Source organism: Elgaria multicarinata, chromosome 9, assembly GCF_023053635.1.
Source record: "Elgaria multicarinata webbii isolate HBS135686 ecotype San Diego chromosome 9, rElgMul1.1.pri, whole genome shotgun sequence".
NCBI lineage: Eukaryota > Metazoa > Chordata > Lepidosauria > Squamata > Anguidae > Elgaria > Elgaria multicarinata.
The window spans coordinates 56,297,832-56,322,461 of NC_086179.1; the positions used below are offsets into that span (position 1 = coordinate 56,297,832).

Here is a 24,630-nt window from a genome sequence, read left to right on the forward strand (position 1 = left end):
CAAATGCTGAGTCAGTGTTTGCAACAGGGAATTTTCTAAAAGAAAACAAAATCCAGCATCTCTACTAACACTTCTCCAACCACTCCTATGATTTAAACCAGGAATAGTGGAATCTCTGTGGATGGCCAGGCATTGTAGACTGGATATGACAAAGATGAGGATGTGCAGGTTTGAAGTCACCTAAATTTGTTAGTATGGTTGCAGGAATATCCGTTGGATTTCTTGTTAACTTCTCATGGATAGGTTCTCTTTCCAAAGCAGCAGTGGGCCAAGTCATTATATTTATTTTATTTATTAATTACATTTATTCATTTATTTATTTATTATACTTATATACCGCCCCCATAGCCAGAGCTCTCTGGGCAGTTTACAGAAATTCCAAAATTGAGATAAAAACAAGTATACAAAATTTAAAATTTTAAAACACAGAACATACACACATAAAGCATTAAATACCGTTAAAAAAACCTAAACATGTGGGTGATTAAGATGTCCTGCCATATGCCTGGGCAAAGAGGAAAGTCTTAACCTGGTGCTGGAAAGATAGCAGCTGGCTTTTTCTTCTTCTTAAGGAACCCAAGGCGGAATACATAACCCACCTCCTCTCCATTTTATCCTCACAACAACAACCCTGTAAGGTAGGTTGGGCTGAGAGTCTGTGACTGGCCCAAAGTCACCCAGTGAGCTTCCATGGCCAAGCAGGGACTAGAACCCGGAATGCCTGACTCCCTGTCCAACACGCTATCCACAACACCACAATGGCTCTTATTGTAGATGAAGAGTTAGATTCAGTATTTACTTCAGCTGGTAAAAGTGCCACCACAGTGCCTCTGATAAGAGTTACTGTTCTATATTTATTTACAGCAAAGAAAGATATGGTGAATGTTTGCTTTGAAGTCATAATGATATGATAATGGCAGTGGTGAATTGGAAATATCATAGCCACAGAGTGGATGTTTGTGTGCTAGCTTATTTGGTCAGGTAGGTGAAGTCAGCCTACCTTCCGAGTCCCTGTTTGGTGAATTTAGATAAATAAGAACAAATTGACCAGGCCTGTCAATCTCTACCACCTGACCCTTGTCACATGATTTTTCATGGTAGGCAGATTCCACGACAGCACCATCTGTGACTTTAAGGTTTTCTTGTTGATTTTCTAAAATTTATGTAACAAAATTAATTATATGTTTGTAAAAAAAAACGGGGGGTACACACCTGCAACAAGGGAGCAAACCTTTCTCGAGAGAGACTCACTTGGCCTTTTTGTTATGGTCATTTTGGCACCAGGTTGAAACCCAGTAATTTGAATAACTCTTTTAGTGCTTTTCAATGTTTGCTTTGTTTTATTTTGCTACTGGTTTTACTTTGGTTTTATGTGCTGCGTTGTTGACCCTTATTGCTGGTTTTCTCTTGCTTTAGTTATCTGCTATTTTTTATAATTGCTTGTTTTATTTTTTATGTTTTTAATTTATCTGTACACATATACATGGGGCTTGCCCAGAAAACCCTGGTTATTAAGCAATCTAAAAGTGCAATCAATAAATAAAATTTTAAAAAATCCTGCCTTTTTAGCCAATTTGGATCCATAGGGTGGCTCACAGTCATAACATATCAAACAAAATCACCATTAAAAATTACAAATGTCACAATAAAGCAACTGCAACAGTTAAAGCAAACTCCCCAGCACACAAACAAAACAGCTGAAACTAAAACATAATCTCCAACAAAAACATTTGACTTTCTTTCCAACGGTAACACTCCTATCTTGTTTAGCACTAGGGAAAAGCTCCTAGAGCAAAACATCCTGAAAAAGGCATAATTGTCCGTGTCATATTCTCTCCTTCTTGTAATGTGAAGTTTTACTTGTCACATGATCAGTCTCCATAAAGCAGCTGGATCTGAGAATGCTTAATATGACAGCTTAACTACACAGGGTAAGCAAAACTATGCATTCTGAGGGTGGGGGGAAGGGAAGCACAGGGACACCATTTTCAGCAGCAGCCCTGAGGTTGTGCTGCATTTCCTGATTACACAGGGATTCTTAGCAAGCTAATGGGTTCTTAGCTTGCTAAATATCAATCCATTCATGTGGCATGCCCAACTTCAGTAGCAGTTGTGTTTTAAAGTTGTTAGATGTAATCAAACATATTTTCATATGATATTTGATACAATATCTTAGTGATCTCACTCAAAATTGAGTATGAAAATTAGTAAGGTATTTCACACACATGCACACAACAGTCAATGCAAGATCAGAAAACAGAACTTTTGACCCTTCTCCTTCGAACAAGCGCGAACACTACCAACAGAGAGTAAACCAAATCAGAGGAATAATGGAATTTGGGGACACAGAAGTTTCAGCCTTGGTTCAAGAACATAAGAAAAGCTGTGCTGGATCAGACCAAAGTCCTGACTAATCTGGCATTCTGTTCCCACAGTGGCCAACAGATGCCTCTGGAAACCCCACAAGCAGGACATGAGTGCAGTGGTACCCTTCTGTTGTGTTCCTCACCATACTGTCTCTAACAGTGGAAGTAATATACAGCCATCATAGCTAATAGCCATTGATAGTCTTATTCTCCATGAAAGCGGGGAATTTGTAGAGGTCACAAAAAATGTAAATTTGAAAATAGGAAAAGTGACGTATACATGGGCCTTCTTACATCACATACTTTAACAATCCTCAAATTGCAGGAGGAAAGATTTCCAGTGGGAGCGAGAAATGCATTGACAGTTTGAATTATGTCATTGTGTTTACTAGTATAAATAATACACATATTCATTCCTATGTAACTCAGGCCGTTTCTACACCAGCCCCAAAATGTGGGCTGGTCATGGCTGAGTCCCTGTGTGTCCAAATGACGCACTGGGACTCTCAGGAGGAAAGAGGGATGAGAATGGGTTTTCCCAGGGATAAGTACTCCCTGGGAAAATCCGATTCTCCCTGCGGTCTCGGGATCGTCCCAAGACCACGGGACGTGTGGCTGCCCATCCCAGCTTCTTCCCTCCTCCCAGCGAGTAGCAGTAGAGAGAAGGAAGCGGGCCGGGAGGAATCGAGGTGGGGCGTGGGGTCAGGGCTTTTTTTCCCTTACGTTTGAGTTGGAGCACACGTGCGCTCAGCTCCTTTTAAAAAAATGGTGGGCATGACACCCTCCTTCCTCCTGGGATGTCACACCCGCATGTGGACTAAGGGGAGGATTTTGCAATCAGGACATTGTGAGATACTCCCCCTTCCCTCCCTCTACACCAATATGGTCTAGAAAGGGCCTCAGACTTTAAAATAACACAGCAGTTCCTCTTTCTGTTTCTATAACTTTTAACTGAGCTTAGGGCTTCCTTTCCTAAAAGATTAATCAAAATTGCATATTAACTTCTTTTAATGATGCCTACACAGGAGGATATAGAACCAAGAATTAGTTTCCAGCCCAGACCTCTGAACCAAAGATAGTTACTTCTCCATGCTCATAATTATATGTTTAATTATAGGTTATAGTTTGTGACAGGTAGAGAGCAAACAGAAGTGCATGATGTTTTCAGGATAAGGAGTTATGCTACAAACATCATGTACTTGCACCCTTCTACCCCCAGCTGTCATCTGATTGAGGGTAGAAGGCTGCAAGTATGCAGTTGTGACAGAATTAGATCTAGAAACATCTTTGCGTTGTTTTCCATTAGCAAGGTGTGACAAAATGATAATTTATGTTATTGTTTATATATGTATATTTAAGTGTTTGGTTCAGGTTTGGATTTGCTGTGGCCAATTCTTTTATTTTCGGGAAATGTTAAGTAAGTGGGAAGGGGAAGTTAGAATAGTGAGCAGTGTGAATGGTGTTGTCTGATTGGTTGGTTGATTTGAATGGAGAGAGAGAGAGAGAGAGGACAGAGTGAGAGACAGTTAGGGAGTTTTGGGGGAGTTAGAAGGAGTTAGTCAGGGATAGGATTGTTAGAGAGGGTCGGAGTGAGTGGGGTTTATTAGAGGCTTGTTTCAGGATACTATTAGGAAAATGGGATTATAGGATTTAGAGGTAGTTAGTATTCCCTGGGAGGCTGGGGGAGGTAGATGTATGTGGATAAAGTAGAATAAACTTAAGGTGTCTTTTAAAATCTTTTATCTATATGAATAAACTTTATTCTTATTTTAACCATGTCTGCTCAGTCATATGCGTTACTTCAGGTGGACAATACATCTGCACACTCACACACCAAAGGTTTATTATTCCCTCTTTCTTTTAGAAGATAAAGAATAGGGTGGTGCAGGAAAGGAGAGGTTTAATAATAGACGTCACAGAGGCTGGGGATGCCACACAAGGCTTTGGCTATTCTGATTTATGAGTTTCATAATGGCCTACTGAACCTGCATTGGTTCAAGAGAATTGGTTTAAGAGGTGATAAATTTCATATTTATGTAATTTTAGAAATTTAGGGCCAACTGTATGTGACCCTGGAAATACATAAGTAGATTTCCCAGCTTTTAAACTTTCTTTTAGAAGCCATGCCCTGGAAGTAGCCATGTGCCCTGGAAATTGGATCAGAGCCATGCTGGGCAGGAGAGGTTGTGGGGTTTTGTATTTAATTAAAAAACTTTTTCCTGTGTTTTCCCCCTCAGTGTAATGGATCAAATAGCAGCTTTGGGAAAACAACCTAAGAGAAAAGAGTGAGCCCCCATGCCAGCAGTGCCATGGTTTTGTTCCAATTCAGGATGGGCTGTGACTACTTTTAAAAGAAATGTAAGGAGCTGGAAAATCTGATCACAGATCACAGCTTGCCTTTGCATTCCTCCCAAGAATAAAAGCATAACCATTTAGGAACCTGTCACTAGAATAATAATAATAATAATAATAATAATAATAATAATAATAATAAAAAATTATTTATTTCTTACCAGTTGAACTTCAACAAGCCTACACTGCTCACACAAGCACCACCTTGGGGACAGAAAGCACATTAGGGTATTTCCTTATAATATCATTAAATGCTGGGGCATTTGACTCCAATTACTGCCAAAGTTTAGATATGTCTGTGGACTGAGAGATGTGTTCAATAATACAATATATACAATATATACAATAATATATTCTGTATGATACATGGAGAACAAATGGCAGCCTACCTTTTCCAGCCTGGCCCTATGAACATTCAGTCTGAAATAAGTCTAAGTTCAATAGGACAGTTCGGATTTGCTCCAAAACAAAATCTAATTCTCTTTGAGGTGATAAACTAAGACCCAAACTATACATTACTTTGAAGACATAGGTAGCAACCATATCTTTCTTACTTACTTACTCTAAAGGAAGCCTGACAATGGATGAATTGGAATGAAGTAGGTTAAGCCAAGAGGTAGTGGCAGCATCAGAAAAAAGAATTTAGGGTGGTGGTGGTGGTACAGAAGGCGCAAAGTATATTTCTAGGTGGGCAAGATGTGTCCCACATGTTAAGATCTCTGAAACAAAAATAATGGTATATTTTGCATTAAAACTCCACCTTAAACATATTATTTCTAAAATAAACGGAGGAAAGGTTACTTTAGGGTGCCAGTCTCTCAGGAGAATCTGTCCCAGGATGCACTGCCTTTGGCAGTTACAGTTCAGAGGCTTCTGGCTTCAAGGAGTCTGGGCTGGGACTGGCTCCAGTATTTCTGCAACTTGAATCCTCACCCCTCCCAACTTGGCTGACCCCTTTCCTTCGGAGTCCTGGATGCTGTTGGAGGTAAACCCCTACCTGCAGTCTGAAGTTGTATAACTCCAGCAAGGATTTGCCACCTCATTAAAAACTAGGCCACAGTGAACATAGTACTGCAGTCTATGCGACATTCAGATAAGATTCCAAGCACATTTACTTGGAAGTAGATTCCCCTGAAATTAATGTGACTTGCTTGCAAACAAATATATTAAAAGATGGCGGTGTTCAACTGTTACTTCACTTCCTTTCTAGCTACATTGTGGTCCAGTTCTGGACTTCTCTTAAAATAGCAGTGTTTAGATTAAATAGACATGAGTAATGTGTGATGTATAGTAACTGTCAGAAATGTTGTGAATAGCACCAGCTGGAAGAAGACTGTTTTAATTCACACCACAGTCCTTTCAGGTCTTCTCAATTTCTCCCAACAGCAGTTACATCTTCACTTCCTTTATTCATTAAAGAATACTTCCAAATGCAAAGCAACACCATCTAAGCTGTAATGGCAGCAAATCTCTGTGCAGAATCCAGAAGCTCAGCTACAGAGCATGGATTTGTAAAATTTGCTTTATTTACAAATATAGAAGCTGTTTGAATGTGGAGGCAAAACAGGAACTCCAAAAGGCAAAAAAATGTACCAGAGAGCAATCACCCAAGTATGCCCCCTAATCAGCTGACTTTAACTAGGAATTTTCTGTTAGGTTGTTTTTATGTTTGTTTTGTCCTTATCAACCTGTAAGCTGCCCCCCTCTCTCCCTTCCCCCCCCCACTTTACATCTTCCTCACCTCATCCCTTCTCATCTCAGGTGTGTGTGTCACCTGGACCAATTTCTAATGGGTACATTGTTCAAACACAGAGTCCGCAGCTACCAGGAAACCATCTCCTAATCATTAGCTCTCATTAAGAACATAGGAAGCTGCCTTATACTGAGTCAGACCCTTGGTCCATCTAGCCCAGTATTGTCGACACTGACTGGCAGCAGCTCTTCAAGGTTTCAGGCATAGTTTTTCCCCCCAACTCTACCTGGAGATGTTGAGAATTGAACTATGGACCTTCTGCATGCTAAGCACTGAGCTACAACTAATGACACATCAACTAGCTGGTCTGGACTACTCACCAGTACTCTGAGTAACAAGGAATAAGATGGTTCCTGTGATAGTGGAAAAGGTGTCTTCTCAATTTTAGAGAGATTCCAACACTACCACACTACATTGCAAAGGCCAGCTCCAGTCTCTACAGAGTGAACTAGAACTGTGAGGAGCTAAAGGCAGTTCACAAATTGTGTTGTGACCATGCGTGCATCAACAGTATTGTCACATGAAGTTTTCCTTAAAATAATAATAATGAATAGTGTGAAATGCTAAAGATGTCAAGTATAGGAACAAGCACTTGATACATGATCAATCTAGAACAGGGGTAAGCAACCAGTTGCCCTTCAGTTTTTTTAAACTAAAGCTCCCATAATCCCTGACCACTGGCCATGCTGATTAGAGCTGTAGTCCAGACCATCTGGAAGGCAGATTGCCTACCTCTGATCTAGAGGCACCTTAACATTCTCTGCGTGCACTGCTATGGCTAGGTTATCCCTGTCCAGGAAAGGCTGTAGCTGGCGGATCAGCTTAAGCTGACCCCAAGTACTCCAGGCCATGGAGTCCACATGGGCCTCCAGTGACAAGGATGGATCTAGGAATACTCCCAAGCTACGCACCTGCTCCTTCAGAATAGTGCAACCCCATCCAGAACAGGTTGCTTACCCAATTCCTAGACTCGGGAACCACCAATCCACAGAACTTCCGTCTTATGAAGGTTCAGCTTCAGTTTATTAGTCCTCATCCAGCCAATTACAGCCTCCAGGCACTGGTCCAGCACCTTCACCGCCCCAGCTGACTCCAATGACAAGAAGTAGAGATGAGTATCATCAGTATACTGATAACACCCATCAAAATAATAACCATGTGGGGGGATAATCTAGTACCAAGCAACCATAACATGGCAAGTTCAGAAAACTTGGCAGCAAGATATGGGACCCGAAATAGCAAAAATGAAGGGATATTATATTTGCAACTGCTTGCATTAAAGGTAAAGCATCTTGTAGGAATAGAATGGTAGGATGCTGAAGTATAAAATCGTGTTCTGCATTGCAAGACACAGCCACACTTTGCTTTAGTGTACTACTTTACAAGCAGAGCCTACATAAGTAAGACTTAGTGCATGCATACTTTGTTCTGAGATTCTTAAACTAAAATTGTTTCATTTTTTCCTATACCAGAGACTGCCTTTTCAACAGAATAAGGAAAAGTTAAGGGAGTGCCATGGCATGAGAATACAGGGGGTGACCCATCGAGCACCTCCATAGCTGCCATCTGTTATCAACTGTTCACCTTTCCTCTTTGTTTATATGCTCATGACTTTGCCAGTCACTTTACAAACCTCTCTTCTCAAGCTTTGGTTCTGGTATATACTTCTGTCTACTGTGGGAAATGATTGCATTTCTTAAGCACAAATGTCTGCACATACTTAAAACAGTGACGTGTTCCCACCCCTTGAAAAGCTCAAGCGTACCAAAAGTTTTGCACATGCTCTTGATGTAATTGTCTTCAACACCAGGTGTGCTCAGTAGGATTTCTTCTATAAAATCACCTAAGGGGTAAAACACAGTCCACAGCTCTGCAGGGGAAGGGGAGAAGGAGCCATCAGGACAATCTGTTTCAGAGAGAACCCCTAGTTACCACACCAGGAAGTCAAAAATCCCACAGAAGACCTTCAGATCACCTGGCAATCCTGTCCAAATGCAAAAATCAAACAGGCCTTGAAGATTCAAATTCCGCTCCCCCCCCCCCACCTTATGCAACACATTTTTGTCCTCTAAAAATACATGAAAGGACTCAGGACCTCAAGACACCTATCAATCCAGGCCACATTTTATTTAAAGCCAGATCCCCATCTGCATCCCAGAACTGACATTATTAGTTCTAAACAATAAAAAGGAGTTTTGGATTATTATATTCTTGCCTCTAGCCATATCTTCCTCCGTGGGCTCTCAGGTCTGGGTGCAAGATCATGCTGTATACACCAACATTCAGAAATATTAAATCTGAGTATAGATGTGTAAGATCGCACTATTAATCTCTTATGGACAAATTCAATTAGAGGTATACTCAAGCAAATCAAAAGTTTAATAGGCCCTTCAAGACAAATATATTTATTGTGGCATAAGTTTTCATGTACTCATGATTCCTCGCTCACAGCAGCTTGCAGGTGCTTTACATGACATTGTCATCCTCCAGCACCTCTCCTGTTCTTTTCAACTATTATAAAGTTTGTTTGTAATGAGGAAAGTCTGTTATTTCCTTAAATGACATTAAACCTTTGTGCATTTATTTATTTATTTCGTTTTTATACTGCCCATCTGCTGAAGCTCTCTGGACAGTGTACAATTAAAAACCATAAAATATAACAAGTATAAGTTTAAAACATTAAAAAGTTAAAAAGGAAATATATACAATTCTGCTATACTGCAGTGCAACCTAGTGGTAGTGTAATGGAACATTTAGAAAAGCAGAGAAAGAAACCCCCCAGAAAAAACATGTGTAAAGGAGCTGATCTTAATCCCATAAAAATCTGGAAGGAGAACCTTCAGGAAAGGGGCAAGTTAAAAGCCTCATTTAGAAAAGCCCAAGGCTGATCACCTCAGGTGGAAGGTTCTGGGAAGCAGCAGTGGAAGCCTCCCAGCTATTTCTCCTAAACTTCCTGGCTGTTCCCCCCATTCGAAGACAGAGCTGTTTATTGCTGTAAAATTTGCATACAATTAGGCTCCACATAGAAATACCAGAGGCCTACTCCTACGTTTTGTATTTCATGGCATATTATGTCAACTTCAGATGGGCTCTAGTGCACAATCATTTATCCTGCAGGAAAGCTACAATACTGTACACAGGTAAGGTTTTTCCAGGTGGGGAGTTTAAGGTGTTATCTGTTTGCTGTGTTTGCGGGATTTTGCAGGCTGCGCACACGATGCTGTGCATGTCCTGCAATCATCCTCCATGTTCCCCCCTTCTTCTCCCATATTTTCTCACACCAGGGAACATGTGTTATTTTCTGGTGCGCCAAGGTCCACACACAAAAACAAGGAATGTGGGTGCCTTATTTCAGGAGCTTGCTATGTTCTATGGGTGTGTGGGAGTGTGACATATAAGGTGATACTGATGGAGACATGTTTTCTGGCCAAACAACCACGTTTCTCCCTTTCCCAGAAAATGGATCACTCCTTTTCCCTCTGCAGCTAATACTCCGCTCTTTCCTTCATTCCCCATCCACCCACCAAAACACACAATTTGCTCCTGGTTTTAGCAACACCACTGTTTTAGGGGTGTGCTTGATAATATTCACACTACAGTTTTTTTGTTTTTGTTGGTTTCTTCTTCTCCGAATTGTGCAATTCTGAAAGTCCAAAGGTTTATCCCCCGTAAGTGTATGTGGCCCAATTCAGTTCAGAAACATGGCAGTCTGGTAGGACAGGTTTAAACCTTTCCTTCTCCCCCCACCCCCAGTTAATTCTCCATTCCCAGAACACAATGATCCTGGATCCAAACTAGGGCCAGGTATACTTACATAGGAGTAAAACCTTTGGATTTCCAGAATTGTGCCATTCCAGAGAAGAACTGCCCCTCCTCCACCCCCCAAAACCCACTTCACACAAAGAATGTGGAAAAAGGGAGCAGCAAAGGGGGGGAATCGCTTGGCTACATCTTTGTTTGGACAGAAGGATGTCGCATGTAGCAACAATTTCCCCTGACACTGTGGGCAGTAGGCATAAATTCCACTTGTAGTTTACAGTGGAAGCCCAATGATTGGTGGTGCTAGGAGTCCTCCATCTGGAAGAGCCCTTACTTCAGAGCAGTGGAGGGTGGTGGCTCCAATTTCAGTGGAGCTGTGATTCCTTCTGGGTTTCAATCGGAACCATCCAGAACTATCCAGGAGCTATCCAGGGTGCTAAATCAATTTTGGGGATAGGATACAGCACCTTGAATAGGTCTTTTAGCATTCTGGCTGGTTCTGACTGAAACCTGGAATGGATTGTTAGCCCCACCAAAATCTGAGCCTCCAGCCTCCCCTGCTTGGGCATAAATCCCACTGAATTCACTGGAGTGTACTTCCAAACAGACATGCATAATATTACACTACATATGTTAGTCTTCACAGTGCCACAAGAATCTATTATCTATCATGGAAAGTCATTTTGGTTTTTAAAAGCATTTCCAGCTTTTGGAAGTGTTTAGAACCTTGATGAAGTTTTAAAAATTGATTCTGTTTTTAATTATGCTTTTTCTGTTATTGATTGGTGGTTTTCTTCAATTTTTTGAGTTATCTGACTTCAATGTATTTTAATCACATTGTAAATTGCTTTGAGCATTTTTTAGTTAAGTGACAGATACTGTCAGGGATGCTTTAGGGTGGATTCCTGCATTGAGCAGGGGGTTGGACTCGATGGCCTTGTAGGCCCCTTCCAGCTCTGCTATTCTATGATTCTATGTACAAAACAAAATAAATTATAGCCACCCAGTGCCATTTTTCTGTCCACCTCTTGATGAGATGAGCCCACTAGCCCTTTCAAGCTCTCTGATCCTGAGAATTTTGACATTCTCCACTGCAAATCCACATCCTCCAACTCTGCTTGGCAAGCAGCTTCCATGAGTATCTCCCAATTTCCATGAGTCTGCCGAATTTGTGACCTGTCCATGCTGAAAACAGCCCACCAGGCATATGTAACAAGAGATTAGGAGCTCAATAAACTTCCTGATTTTGTTACCAACCTGGGACTTCAAAACAGGGAGATTGCCAAGCAATTGGCAGGCAAGAATACATGACTAGTGGACTATAACTCAGCAGGTTAAGTGGCACAGGCCCATCTTGTCCCACAATTCCTTTTGCCACTTTTAGCTTACTCCAGACCTGTCCGTCTGGCCTCTCTTCCACCTTTCACCTCTGGAGGTCTTTACTAAGTCAAAGGCCAACAACCTCAGTCTGACCCTCTTCAAGTTATTTCCCTTCCTACTTCTCTCTGCTTTCTAACCTCTCCTTCATCAAATCATTCTCACTCTGAAAATCTTGCCTTCTTTCCAGCTCCAATCCCACATGTTCCCCATACCACATCCTTTCCCCATCTGTTCATCTCTTATGCCTGACGTTCAAGCATGTGGAAAATGTCCAGTTTCCTGTAAAAAAAAAAACCCCAAAAAAACCCTGACGCTACCAAACCTCATCTTTTCCTTCCTATTATTATCCTGTCTCCTCTCCATTCCACACCAGAGTTCTTGAGCTTGCAAACTAGGCATGCAGACTTGAGTATTGCCTCAGTATCTCTTTTCCTTTGTTGCTACTTCAGCTACCACTGCTAAGTACAACTGTTTCTCCTTTAACATTTTTAAAGATCTGACCTTTTGTGGACCTACTGCTATGATCCTTCTCAGGTTTCTTGCCATAATTTATCTACATTACTTCAGCTACATCCATGCTGCCACCCTTTCTACCACCGTTTTTGAGTTCAGATCAGCCCCCCTGCACCTACTCTAGAGTAAAATGAAAAAGTGTAGCTGCTAGACACAGATTTAAAGCAATGTCTGTTTTAGCCCTGTCTCTATTGATATTACCCCCTCATTTAACTCATGATGAGCTGCGGGGTGTGTCAGGCAACATTTTGAATATGCAGGTCCAAGCAACAGTTGTCATGTCAAGCAAACCCAACCACTGAAGTTCATTTGAGGATTAAACAAACCTTGCATAACCTCCAACCCTTGTTTAACTCTCAAATAACCCTTAGTTACCAGGTTCACATGACATGACAACCCAGGGGCATAGTCTTCTCAATTTGGGGGAGGGGGTAAACTTGGAAAAGAAGGGCTAGGCTTACTTGTTAACATTTATGTATATTTTTCTATTCCTGAAAACCATCGTTCATCAACAATGGATCCTAGAGTGTTTAAAGCTACATATTAAAATAACAAGTACTCAACAAAAACATGACATTTTAATTATAATATTATGACAGTTTACACACTACCCTACCATCCATTGTCCTAAACAATTACCAGTGTTCTTCAAACTTCTTCTTCCCATGACCCAGTACAATAATATCACATACCTTCAAGACCCTATTCCTGTGCTTAGTCTGAAAATGTCTGACATGTAATATGCTTTTGACTCTTTAGTCAAAATGTACTGTATTAATTTAAGGAGATTCTTCATAATTAAGTAAGTCCCAGTGATTACAAACTTGGTCAGAACTATATGCTCTTAACTTAAGTTGACAGATTTTTATGTGGTGACAGAGTATGTTTTTCAACAAAATATGTTATCTTATCCTTTCAGCGTTTATTCCGACGAAGCTTTCGCGAAAACAGGAAAATAAACCACGGAGACCTGTCAATAAATAAAATCTACAACGCTGATAAGAACTAGAAAATAATAAATATGATAAGAACTAGAAAATAATAAATATAACTTCCTATTATAAATCTGTGTCTAAAAAGGTACCATACCGATGCCATTACCAGCACTGTATTGTGTCCAAAAACTGTGATTGTGGTTTATGTATATTATACATTGGAAATTATTATTGAAAAAGAATGATTGTATCGGGAGTACTTTTCACGCACAGTTTTGTTAGGCAACCAGTTTGCCATTGATGACCATGCAGGTGTTACGCATCAGTTTTTTATATAATTGTAAATAAATGGGGTTGATTACTACTGTCTATCACTGCATGTATGTTGTGTAGTTGTGGGCTTTGAGCATTCTATGTACATTAGATCATTCACACTACTGCCTTCTGTTGTTTGAACCTACATGCACCCAGCACATACTGCGACTCATCTGCAATGTCATGTGAATCAGTAATATGTTAATACTTATCAATCAGTCTCTGCATTGGCTCTAACCACTTCCACTTCAATTTCAAGCTTTGAGTCTTCATATTTAAAGCTCTTGACCTACAGTATTACTATGGGGTTAGATTTGGGACCTCTTCAAAAACATATGAATCCTGAGCAGCTGCCCAGCCTCACTGGCGGTGGTACTATATTAGCATTGCCTAAAGCAGCCACTAGCTTTTCCAAAATGCCATCATTCCTATGCTGGCTCTATTTTAGGATGTGATTAAATGTCAACTACCAAATCTGCTCACCGCTGCTCACTTCTAAGCTATATTACATTTGTACATTTGGTTCAAAAACTTATCAAATGCAATACAGAAAGGACTTGACTACAAAAGATTTTTTCTTACTTTGAGATGAAGATAATAATAATAATAATAATAATAATAATAATAATAATAATAATAATAATAATAATAATAATTTCTTACCCGCCTCTCCGTTTTGATCAAGACGGGGAACAACAATAAACGATAACATACATAAAACTGAATTAAAACATAATATACAAATGGGAATTCTGGGTGAAATCTCTGGAACAATATTTGGTACAATGTGGCACTGGAAACTTGATGCCATCAGCACACTGAGTCCTTTAGACAGTGCCTGTTGCCCTAGACTCATGGTGATCCCATCTACTGTGCAGAGTAGCAGCACAGGCTCACTTGAGCATGAATATGGTTTGCAGAAATCAGATGCACTAAATGAGCATATCTTCAAGGAAATTCCCTAAAGGTGCCCCCAAAGACCTTTTGAGGATCATCCATGTGCCCCAAACTTTAACTTGGGGCCCATCTACATGGGAGGTTTACCCTGGTGCTACTGCGGCATTCAGTTATCTATGCCACATGACTTCATTGCCACTCCACAGCAAATTCGACTTTTCCAGCCGAAAATCCATGTGTTTTGCAAAGACTTTTTGTGCCGCATTTTCCCTTTAATCCCATATCCCTGAATTAAATGCTGCTTACTACAGGTGTTTTGAGAGGGCGTAGGTGGGCTGCCCCTTTTCTTTTGTTTCTTTTCTGACTGCCGTTAATTGGGTAATCACCAATTAGCAGCTATTTCCTCTTTGCCTCAAGGAACAATGAGCTGGCATGGATAACCATGTCTACTCTGAAGTAAATCAATTGAAAAAGTGAGCAGGTTACTTTTGGGTTCTCTTTGTAAACAAAAACAAAAAAATCTCCATGTAGCAGCATTGTACTATCGCCCCTCTGAAGGCCTATTGAATGGCAAGGAAACATTGATGCCCCACCCCTGCACAGAAAGGAGAACAGAATGGAGAGCAAGCCTGCAATTATGAATGTGTAATTATGGAAGAGCAAATGTTGGCAGAACTTTTGGTGATTTTTTTAAAGCTGATATCCCCAATTAACACTTACTCCCACTGGGAGAGGTGGACATGAAGGGAGGTGTTTGCTAGATGTGCCTACTCGGAAGTAACTTATTCTCATCCATTGTACTTCACTGAGCCCAAGAGCAAGGAAAGCAGTGGGGAGCCATCTTCCACCCATTCACTGCCCTGTAACTATTTATTTATTATTATTTATTAAAACATTTATATCGCACCCAATTATCACTGGGATCTCAGGGTGGCATACAGATAAAATCAGAACAATATAAACATAAATAATTTACACAGCTAAAAATGTATTAAAACATTAACAAATAAAAAAAGTAGAATTTTTTTAAGCAATAAAACAATTAAAATCAATTAAAACTATGTGTAACCTATGTAATTCATTACATTCATTCTTCTTGTAGGACTCCACCCACCCAACTCCAAACTAATGCAGTTTCAGGTGCCATTTGGTCCATGCAAGCAAGGTTTTTTTATTTTTATGTATGCATGGATTTTCTGGCTAACATCTCCTGCCAGAAAAGCAAACCTGGATTGATGAAAATCTGGATTTCAACAGAAATGCATCATAAAATATCTCCAGGTGGGTACCATTTGCTAACCATAAGTAATTTCATGGCCACATAAGCTTATCTTTAGACATCCCACACACACCACTGAAAATCGTCACTGATACAATGCAATTCTGAATATCAAAGAAGAAAACTGCAGTTATCAGAAACTAAAAGCAACACACAGATTTGCTTTTAGAATTTGGCCTCAATCTTTTGTATGTCATATATTAAAATTTAACTTTCACAGTACATATGTTTAAGACAATGTTATTTTATTTACACCATATGGAATTTAGAATAATCTCACCATATTTAGCAGCATCTTCATTGTTTCTGCTCTGTTACTATTTTTCTCCTTTATGTTGGTTTTCTTTTCTTTTTTCCCCTTTCACCCATTCCCCCCCCCCCCCCGTAATGATCAATTCAAAGCTCACAGGGGTGGGGGAATGTCTATGGAAAAACTCCAATTTTGGCTTTAGTGGACACCATAAACTTGTATACACATCCCATTTTCAAATACTATTTAGTATGTCAACTATCATTGTTTGTTTGTTTCTAATCCTCCACCATCCATTAAGGTTACAACTGGCCTGCATAAGTAAATGGTGATGTGGTAACAACATAATAAGGGAGAGAGGTTTACGTAAACTGAGTCTGAATTAAAGCTACAACATCTGTATAATACAGATAATTCTCTATCTTGTATTTTTTTAATACTATTTTTTATTGATTTTCAAGTAAGGACAAATACAATAAACACACAGAGTAAAAGAAAACACTCAACAACAATACAAATGTTCCCACAGTACTACTATAAAAAAGCATGGGTGTTCATACCTTCAATAAGCACTTAGTAAATATAGAAATCTTAAACAAATCTATACTTTCTGGTACAGAAAAAGATACAGGTTAAGTTAGAACCTCTGACCAAAAGGATTCCTGAGTTATTAGAGGTCTAGGTTCGCCAGGATTCATATAAATAAATGAGAAAACATCCAACCAGTTTTCCAAAAATGTGTCTGATGTTATTTCCCCTCTTGCTAACCTGCTATGTTGAGTCAACTTATCATTTAAAGCTGGTTTCCAAATCTTATCAAACCAGCGTTGATGGTCAAATGGTCTGTCGCTTTTCCAGAATTGGGCAATTTCCCACCTGGCTGCAACCAGCAAGCGGGTGACCAAGGCTTTGGGAATAATGTTTCTTTTGGCATTCCTAAAAATAAAAAGTAGAGCCAGTGCTGGATCAGTTTCTACTTCAACATGAATCATGTTTGTAATGGTTTGGAAAACTCTTGACCAAAAAGTTTTGACCTGTTGACATTCCCACCATGAATATGAGTGCCAGGAACTGAGCAACCGTGCCAACAGAGCGGGGACATATTACCACTAATATGGTGCAGTCTAATATACCACCTGTGAATTCTCTACCTTGTATTGAAGTTGACACAATACCTCTGTGAACTTTAAAAAAATTTAATTCATCTTTTACACACTGTTGATTTTAAACCATTGTAACTTTATGAAGTGTCTAAAATAAGAGATAGGATTTAAGAAAAAACTAAAATAGTTCTGTTGGTTTATTTTAATGAAAAATTCTGCTGTTCCATAATGTACACAAAATGTGTGGAACCTCATCCTTTTAGCCCAAAGTACATTAGTACAATTCCTGCTAGACAACAACTAGTCTTTGTTCACTTACAGTAATTCAAAATTTTCCCCACAAGGACTTCCAATGGTAGTATCTCTTTCCCTTGTGTCAGCTGTTAATAAAATGCCTATTAATCCCATTTCTTACCATACTCTTGTTAAAGTTAAAAGTAGAAATACAGTTTTATTGCATGAACATTTTATTCTGTGACATTAAGGTTCAAAAAGAAAAAGCATAATTGTTTTCTCACACAGGGGTACCTAAACTGAGCGGAGAATTTCTTTCAGCCAAAGATGTCATTGTTACTAAGGTGAGTCAACATCTAGCCATCAGGATGAAGAATGTGCATTTCTTTACATATGTTATAGCCATTTGCATGATGAATATTGAGTATTAATTTAATATTTTGTTTCACTTTGAAGTTATATGTTCAGGTTCAAATTCATGATGCATAGACAATGTTTTCCTCAGTATTTCAGGCCTATATGATGTTTCCAGATTTTGTAGTTAAAATTAATAAATTAGACCTTTCATAACTAACTGCATGCCAGACTCCATTTTTATTGCAAGGAAATAAATCTGTGTTATTCTTCATGTGATTCTCACCACACATACAAAAAAAAGCACTGAAATTATCAAACTTTCTTCAAAGGAAGGTATTTGTGCTTTACAAATGGTTTTCAAGTACATTTCCTCTCTGCATATACAGAGGGTTTGTGCAAAGGAGGAGAAAATGTCAGTTCTGTGCTAGTATGTGGAAACAAGAAGTAAACCTCTTTAATTAAACAAGCTACAAAAATATGAGAACAAGAAAGCAGTAAAACAAATAGGATGTCATTTTTGTTGTTTATTCATTTATTCGTTTAGTCGCTTCTGACTCTTCGTGACTTCATGGACCAGCCCACGCCAGAGCTTTCTGTTGGCCGTCGCCACCCCTAGCTCCCCCAAGGTCAAGTCTGTCACTTCCAGAATATCATCCATCCATCTTGCCCTTGGTTGGCCCCTCTTCCTTTTGCCTTCCACTTTCCCTAGCATCAGCATCTTCTCCAGGGTGTCCTGCCTTCTCATTATGTGGCCAAAGTACTTCAGTTTTGCCTTTAGTATCATTCCCTCAAGTGAGCAGTCTGGCTTTATTTCCTGGAGTATGGACTGGTTTGATCTTCTTGCAGTCCAAGGCACTCTCAGAATTTTCCTCCAACACCACAGTTCAAAAGCATCTATCTTCCTTCTCTCAACCTTCCTTATGATCCAGCTCTCACAGCCATAGGTTACTACGGAGAATACCATTGCTTTAACTATGCAGACCTTTGTTGTCAGTGTGGTGTCTCTTCTCTTAACTATTTTATCAAGATTTGTCATTGCTCTCCTCCCAAGAAGTAAATGTCTTCTGATTTCCTGGCTGCAGTCAGCATCTGCAGTAATCTTTGCGCCCAGAAATACAAAGTCTGTCACTGTCTCCACGTTTTCTCCCTCTATTTGCTAGTTATCAATCAAGCTGGTTGCCATAATCATGGTTTTTTTGAGGTTTAACTGCAACCCAGCTTTTTCTGTCATATTCCATCTAAGGGTTTATAACATACTCACTATTGTCAAGTCAAGGGCAATAAGCTTACATGGACCTTCTTGGAAAGTATTTGATCCAGCTGGTTCCATAACCTATAATAAACCAACACTGTAGTTTGTGGCCCTGTTTTCTCACATGGTGAGCCACTGCAGGAATGCATGGAGGGTGCAGGGATGTATAGCTATGTTTCAGGTATAAATCTCAGCCCAAAGTGGACATTTAAACTAAAAAGAAGAAAGCTTGGTATTCATCTGTAGGACAATCAGTGTACAAAGCTGAGTTCAGGGGTGTTCAGCCGAGTCCTTTTCTCCAGGACTCTGCCCGCCCCCACCAGGCACTCCATGGGTCAGATGATGGCCACGCCTACTGATACCATTGACACCCACCCACCCAACCCATTTTGCCTTTCTCCATGCTGAGAGAGGCATGAAACTTAGTGGGCAATTCAGACTGCCACTTTAAATATGTTCCCACACCCCTGATTTATAGTTGTACAGAGAGAGCAACGTTAAAAGGAAGCTTAACTTTAGCTGAGGAAAGACTTCAATTCCCAGCATTCCTGACCGTTGTCTATGCTGGCAGGAGCTTCTGGGAGTTGAAGTCCAAAACATTTGGAAAGCTACCTTCTGCACACTCCTGCCATATATAGGGTGAAGTACAAACCTTCGTCTCTGTTCTCCATCAACATATGTAGGCATTAGTAAACTAATCCAGGGTGACACTTCCTTTTCTATTCTTGTGGAAGGACAGTACACCATTACTGGGAATCCATACAGAAAATGTCTCATCAAAGAACTCCAGGACAAGGGCAGGTTTTAGCAGCTTAGGTTGATTTGGGAGCTGCACCTCTATCTAGAGAAAGCAGATCTTACCAAAGTCATTAATGCCTTGGCTATATCCAGACATGACTACTATGATTTGCACTGTCTGGAGCTGCCTTTGAAGATACTTTGGAGACATCAACTCATGCAGAAAGCAGCTGCTTTGTGTTGCCAAGCTGATTCTGTACCAGCTGCACTGGTGGCTGATGCATTTCAGGGCCAAACTTAAATTGCTGCTGGTTACCTCTAAAGCCCTAAATGGATAGGACTGGATTATTTAAAGGACCTCCTACACCTATATGAAACTGCCCTGGCCTTAAGGTTGGCTGCAGAGATCCTGCTTAAAGACCCAATGTCAGGGTCCAGCGGATTGGGAGGCGCAAAGGGCAAGGGCCCCATCATTGTGGAATTCCCTCCCACTGGATGTATGTTCAGCTTCCTCATTGGTTGCCTTTAGTTTTAAAGACCTGACTGTTCAGATCTGCTCTTAATTAAATAATGCTGCTGGTCTTCATTTTAAAGCTGTAATTTTAACTATCGTACTATTTATTGTTGGTTTGGAATGAGATGTTTTTACGTGTTGATATTTATTTATTTTATTTGTATTGTACTCAAAATTATTTTTAGGCTACATTTCTATACCACCCAATAGCCAGAACTCTGGTTCAAATCTTTAAAAAGCAGAATCCTCTGAAAGTATAGTTAATTGTATTTTATATTTTCATTTGCTGTATGATTTTATTTCAAAAAATACATTGAAAGGGCTTTTTGTCCAGACAGGCACTCTTAAAAATAAATATAATATAGGGAAACAGCTTCCATTTCTCAGCAAAAACTATGATTTTTCCATTAAAGCATGCTGTGTCATAAAACTAATGGCATTAAATATGAAAGCCTATGCTGGTAAAACAAATAAAAAATCAGGCTCTTCTAGCTGGCCTGTTTGCTATAATGTATACAGCTAGCTTGTTGAGTTTAAACTGACTTTTGGAATGTTCTGCTATTTAGAGACTGTGACATCAATATTTCTTATAAATATAAAAGAAATTGACATTTAAGTTACCCACCTAGAGAGAAATCTACAGCCTTGTCTGGCATGCATGTATACATGGACGTATCATGAGCATTTGATGACAAATAACCTGTTTCCTGATGTATTGGTTGCTCAGACTTCATGCTCGTGAAATAGCTTTGTCCTCCAGGAAGAAAAATATCCTTTTAAAATCAGCCAATATTCCCATAGCCCACTTCTCTTAGCCCCATATCATTCAAAAACTAATGCAGAACTGACATGGTTTCCTTGCAATCATCTTAACATGAAAGAGAAAACTTAAAGAGAGACGTGAACCTATGGAAGGAATAAAAGCACTGCCATTCACAATAATAGCACTGTTCAAGGCATTCTGAAACCTGAGATCGTTTTAAAGATTGGCCTTTTCCAGACTGTTTAAAGTTAAGATTGTTCGTGAACTGATAAATGACTCTTTTGAGAGTAACATGAAAACAGCATATTCAACATAAGATTGTAAACCTAAACATACCTGAATTGGAGTCAAACTTTGTTTCTGACCTAAAACAAAAAAGAGAGAAGGGAAAATCCTTTAATTGTAAAGAACTGTTTATGTCATGAGACCAAAACTACAGGCATATGTCTCTATGTTAATGCACCTGGTCTGCAAACACATTTGAATCCTAAATGTACTTTCAATATATTTTCACATTAGCAACTTTATCAATTATAATTTTAATTTATAGGACTGGCAAGCGCAGCAGAAACCTCTGAAAACATTCTGAAAATGGAAACACAATGTCAGTATTACAGAAGGCACATTTCCATTATTTTTAAACATTTATTACCATGATTTCTCCTTGATATTATTCTTGTGAGGAGTACTTCTTTGCATACCATCATCAGATGGTTGTATCAATATGCATGCTTATATTCCTCCCCCCACCCCCAAGTAAATGATAGTTTCTCTTAAGGAGGTTGGAAATCCAACCTTCTTGTGAATTCTTATTGAGCAAGAGACTAGTACATGCAAAATATACTACCCATTGTTGTCTGTTTAATGTGGTGTTTTAAGTGTTTAGCATATCATCAATGAAACTCAATAGGCTGTACATTTAATAATGAAGAGGAGGAAGAAAGAGGAGAAAAATTCGCCTTTGTGGGAACATCATGTTTCAGATATAGGTTAATAATAGTTCTAAACTCAGGAGGCTTTGAAGGTCTCAATTCAGCTGTGGGAAAACTTAAGTTGGGTAATTACTTTCGAGATGTGGCTGAAGTGCTGTCAAGCAGAATTAATGCTATGACTAGGCCTATCCGAACAAAACAGCTATAAGAAGCATTGTCTAGATTTAACTCTCAAACCAATTAGTGGGCATGCTCCAGCCAGATTTATATCACAAATTAATGATCAGTGGTGTGTGTGTGTCTGTGTCTGTGTGTGTGAGTGACCCACACACATATGTGCGTCTGTGTGCACGTATTATATATATTCACAGCTGCCTCAGCAATATACAAGAACTGATCAGCGGGAGTCTTCATAAAAGAGGTTACTTTTTAGGGGTATTTTTCTAGGGAAATACACCCAACCTAAGTGGGAAATGGCAGGTTCTTTCAATCCAAAAGAAGGTATTGGTGTGCTTTGGGAAGTCATATACTCTTGCTAAACACATATTACAGACTGCTATGCCAAACAGAAAAATAAATTTTGTGTAAAGAATTTTTTAAAGAATTCCAGTTAACTTTAAGCTAACTGGAATATGTCATTACATGGCTTTGGAAAGAGTCAGAAAGCCAAGAAAACTGGGGGAGAAGAGGAGAATAAATGTTTTGTTTTGCTTTTTTTAAAAGAGAAGCTGTCAATATGATCAAAACGTAGGATAGAGGGACAAAAACAAACATCCTTCAGCCAGAAACACAGTCCAATAGTGCTAAACAGTGTACCAGCAGCACCAATCAAAGAGTTAAATCCCCATTACAAGTGAATGAACACCACTGCACTAAGTGGTGTAGCACTGTCACCCAAGGCTGCAGATGGGTGGGTGGCTGGCTTTACAGAGCCAGTGGGACTGTCATGTGGCCAGAAACTTCCCACATACCCTGGGGGTGGGGGTGCTGAATACAAATAGTGTATTGGGTTTTGAAGATCCTGTCAGTAATCCTGCTACCAACTTTGTTTCCTCTGAGCATAATCCACCAGGAAGTTCTCCTGTACAAGCCTCAATGAAATCCAATTTTCTAGCCTCTTCCACAAGCAGGGTAGTTCAATTTCAGTCAAACTAATTTATATCATTTCTCATTTGTATATCAGATATTTCCTAAAGAAAATATGCTCACCAATCATTTCAGCGGTTACTGCATTTTGTCCGACAACTTAATAGAGCCTTTATAGTACCTAGCAGAATATTCTTTAAACACACTTAGGGTCTGATTCTATCAGATTTCTATATGCACCATTAGGTATATCCCACAAAATACCCCACAAATGCAACCGATGGAAGGACTGCCTATCAGGGTAGACAGTTGGTAGCAAGACACTCCTGCAGAAGGAGCAGCACATGGGCAAAGTGCTTAAGGAAGAACCAAAAGGCAACTGGACGGTGCCCAAATTTCTCAAATAAATCTATAACAATGTTACATTGACATTATAAAATTGTACAAGGCATATTAGTTATTTAATACCAATATGATCAAAGTTGCATTAGGATAGTAACTAGGTATTAAAGACAAGCAGTATTTTTTATTATTCAGAGGTATAAAAGGGTTTCTTACGGTTTTGCAGTGTACTGAATTGAGGGGTCTGAATATTACTAATTTGAAAACTGCACAGGCTAGAATGCCTGAAACCAAGTGTAAATTCTTAATACCTTTGATGACTTGCTAGTGCATAGCTACTGCTCTCATATCAAGATAATTATAATTGTACCATATTTATATTGGCCACCAAAATTGTATATTTATTTATTTATTTGTTGCATTTTTATACTGCCCAACAGCCGAAGCTCCCTGGGCGGTTCACAAAAACTAAAACCATTCAAAGTATAAAACAAACAGTATAAAAACATGAAATAAAATACACATTAAAAACTGATTAAAAACATACCATACATGATTAAAACATCTTTAAAACATCCTAATAACATTCTAAAATGCATATTCTACAAGAATATGAAGGCTGCAATCCTCTACACACTTACTTGTGAGCAAATCCCCTTGAACTCAGTAGGGCTTACTTTTGAGTAGACATGCACTGCATTGCATTATAAATGTCTTTAAATGGTTGACAGTGCATTCAGTGCCAGTCATAATTGTTCAAACAACTTTGCTTGCATGAACAATCCACTTCAATCTTCTTCAGTAATCACCTTTTCTTCAGCTGTACTTTTCTGACTTCATGCAACACCAAAGATGTCTCAATTTTTTAAAAAAATTACACACAACCTCGAATTGGCAGTATCTACAGGGAATCAATATTACTTTATGTATTTTAAAATGTTATGTCCTCCATTTCCATTGATAACCCAGAGGAAGCTTATAAACATTAAAATAATTCAACATAAAATACAATAAAATGATGATGATAATGATGATGATGATTAAGCACATCATTCATCATATGCTTAAAAGAATACATTTTCACTTTGAGCCTGAAAGATAATATGGTTGGGTGTCACACAAATATCTCCTTGGAAGGTATTTCTTAAAAAAGGCCACAAAAAAGCCCCCTGTCCTCAGTCACTGCTTGCCTTATCTCTGAAAGCAAGAGCACTCAGAGCAAGGTCTAAGAAGACGATTTTAAGGAGCAAGCATATTCATGGCTATGTACTAATTTAGGATTATTATTATTATTTTTTTGGCAAGCTGTAAAAATATATTTTTATTTGTTTCTGCAAGCTGTAAGCTTTTATTAATTCATTTATTTATTTGCAAGCTGTAAGTCTAGTAATCACAAGAGAGGAAGCATTCTCTTCCCCTCCTTATTGTTTTATTATGATTTTATTAGAATGTAAGCCTATGCGGCAGGGTCTTGCTATTTACTGTTTTACTCTGTACAGCACCATGTACA

At 39.1% G+C, this 24,630-nt stretch overlaps 2 protein-coding genes across 6 annotated transcripts in view; both read right to left on the reverse strand.

The window, feature by feature from the left end:
• The window catches only part of LEMD3 (LEM domain containing 3), a 278,836-nt gene that overhangs the window by 186,161 nt on the left and 68,045 nt on the right, over positions 1 to 24,630 (reverse strand). The gene's annotated exons all lie outside the window — the stretch shown is intronic.
• MSRB3 (methionine sulfoxide reductase B3) overlaps positions 1 to 24,630 on the reverse strand; it is a 95,264-nt gene that overhangs the window by 32,195 nt on the left and 38,439 nt on the right. For all 5 annotated transcript variants that reach the window (XM_063133926.1, XM_063133921.1, XM_063133925.1 and 2 more), the window contains one exon: positions 21,097 to 21,125. In XM_063133926.1, coding sequence (XP_062989996.1) covers positions 21,097 to 21,125 — 29 coding nt within the window. The remainder of the gene's footprint in view (positions 1 to 21,096; positions 21,126 to 24,630) is intronic.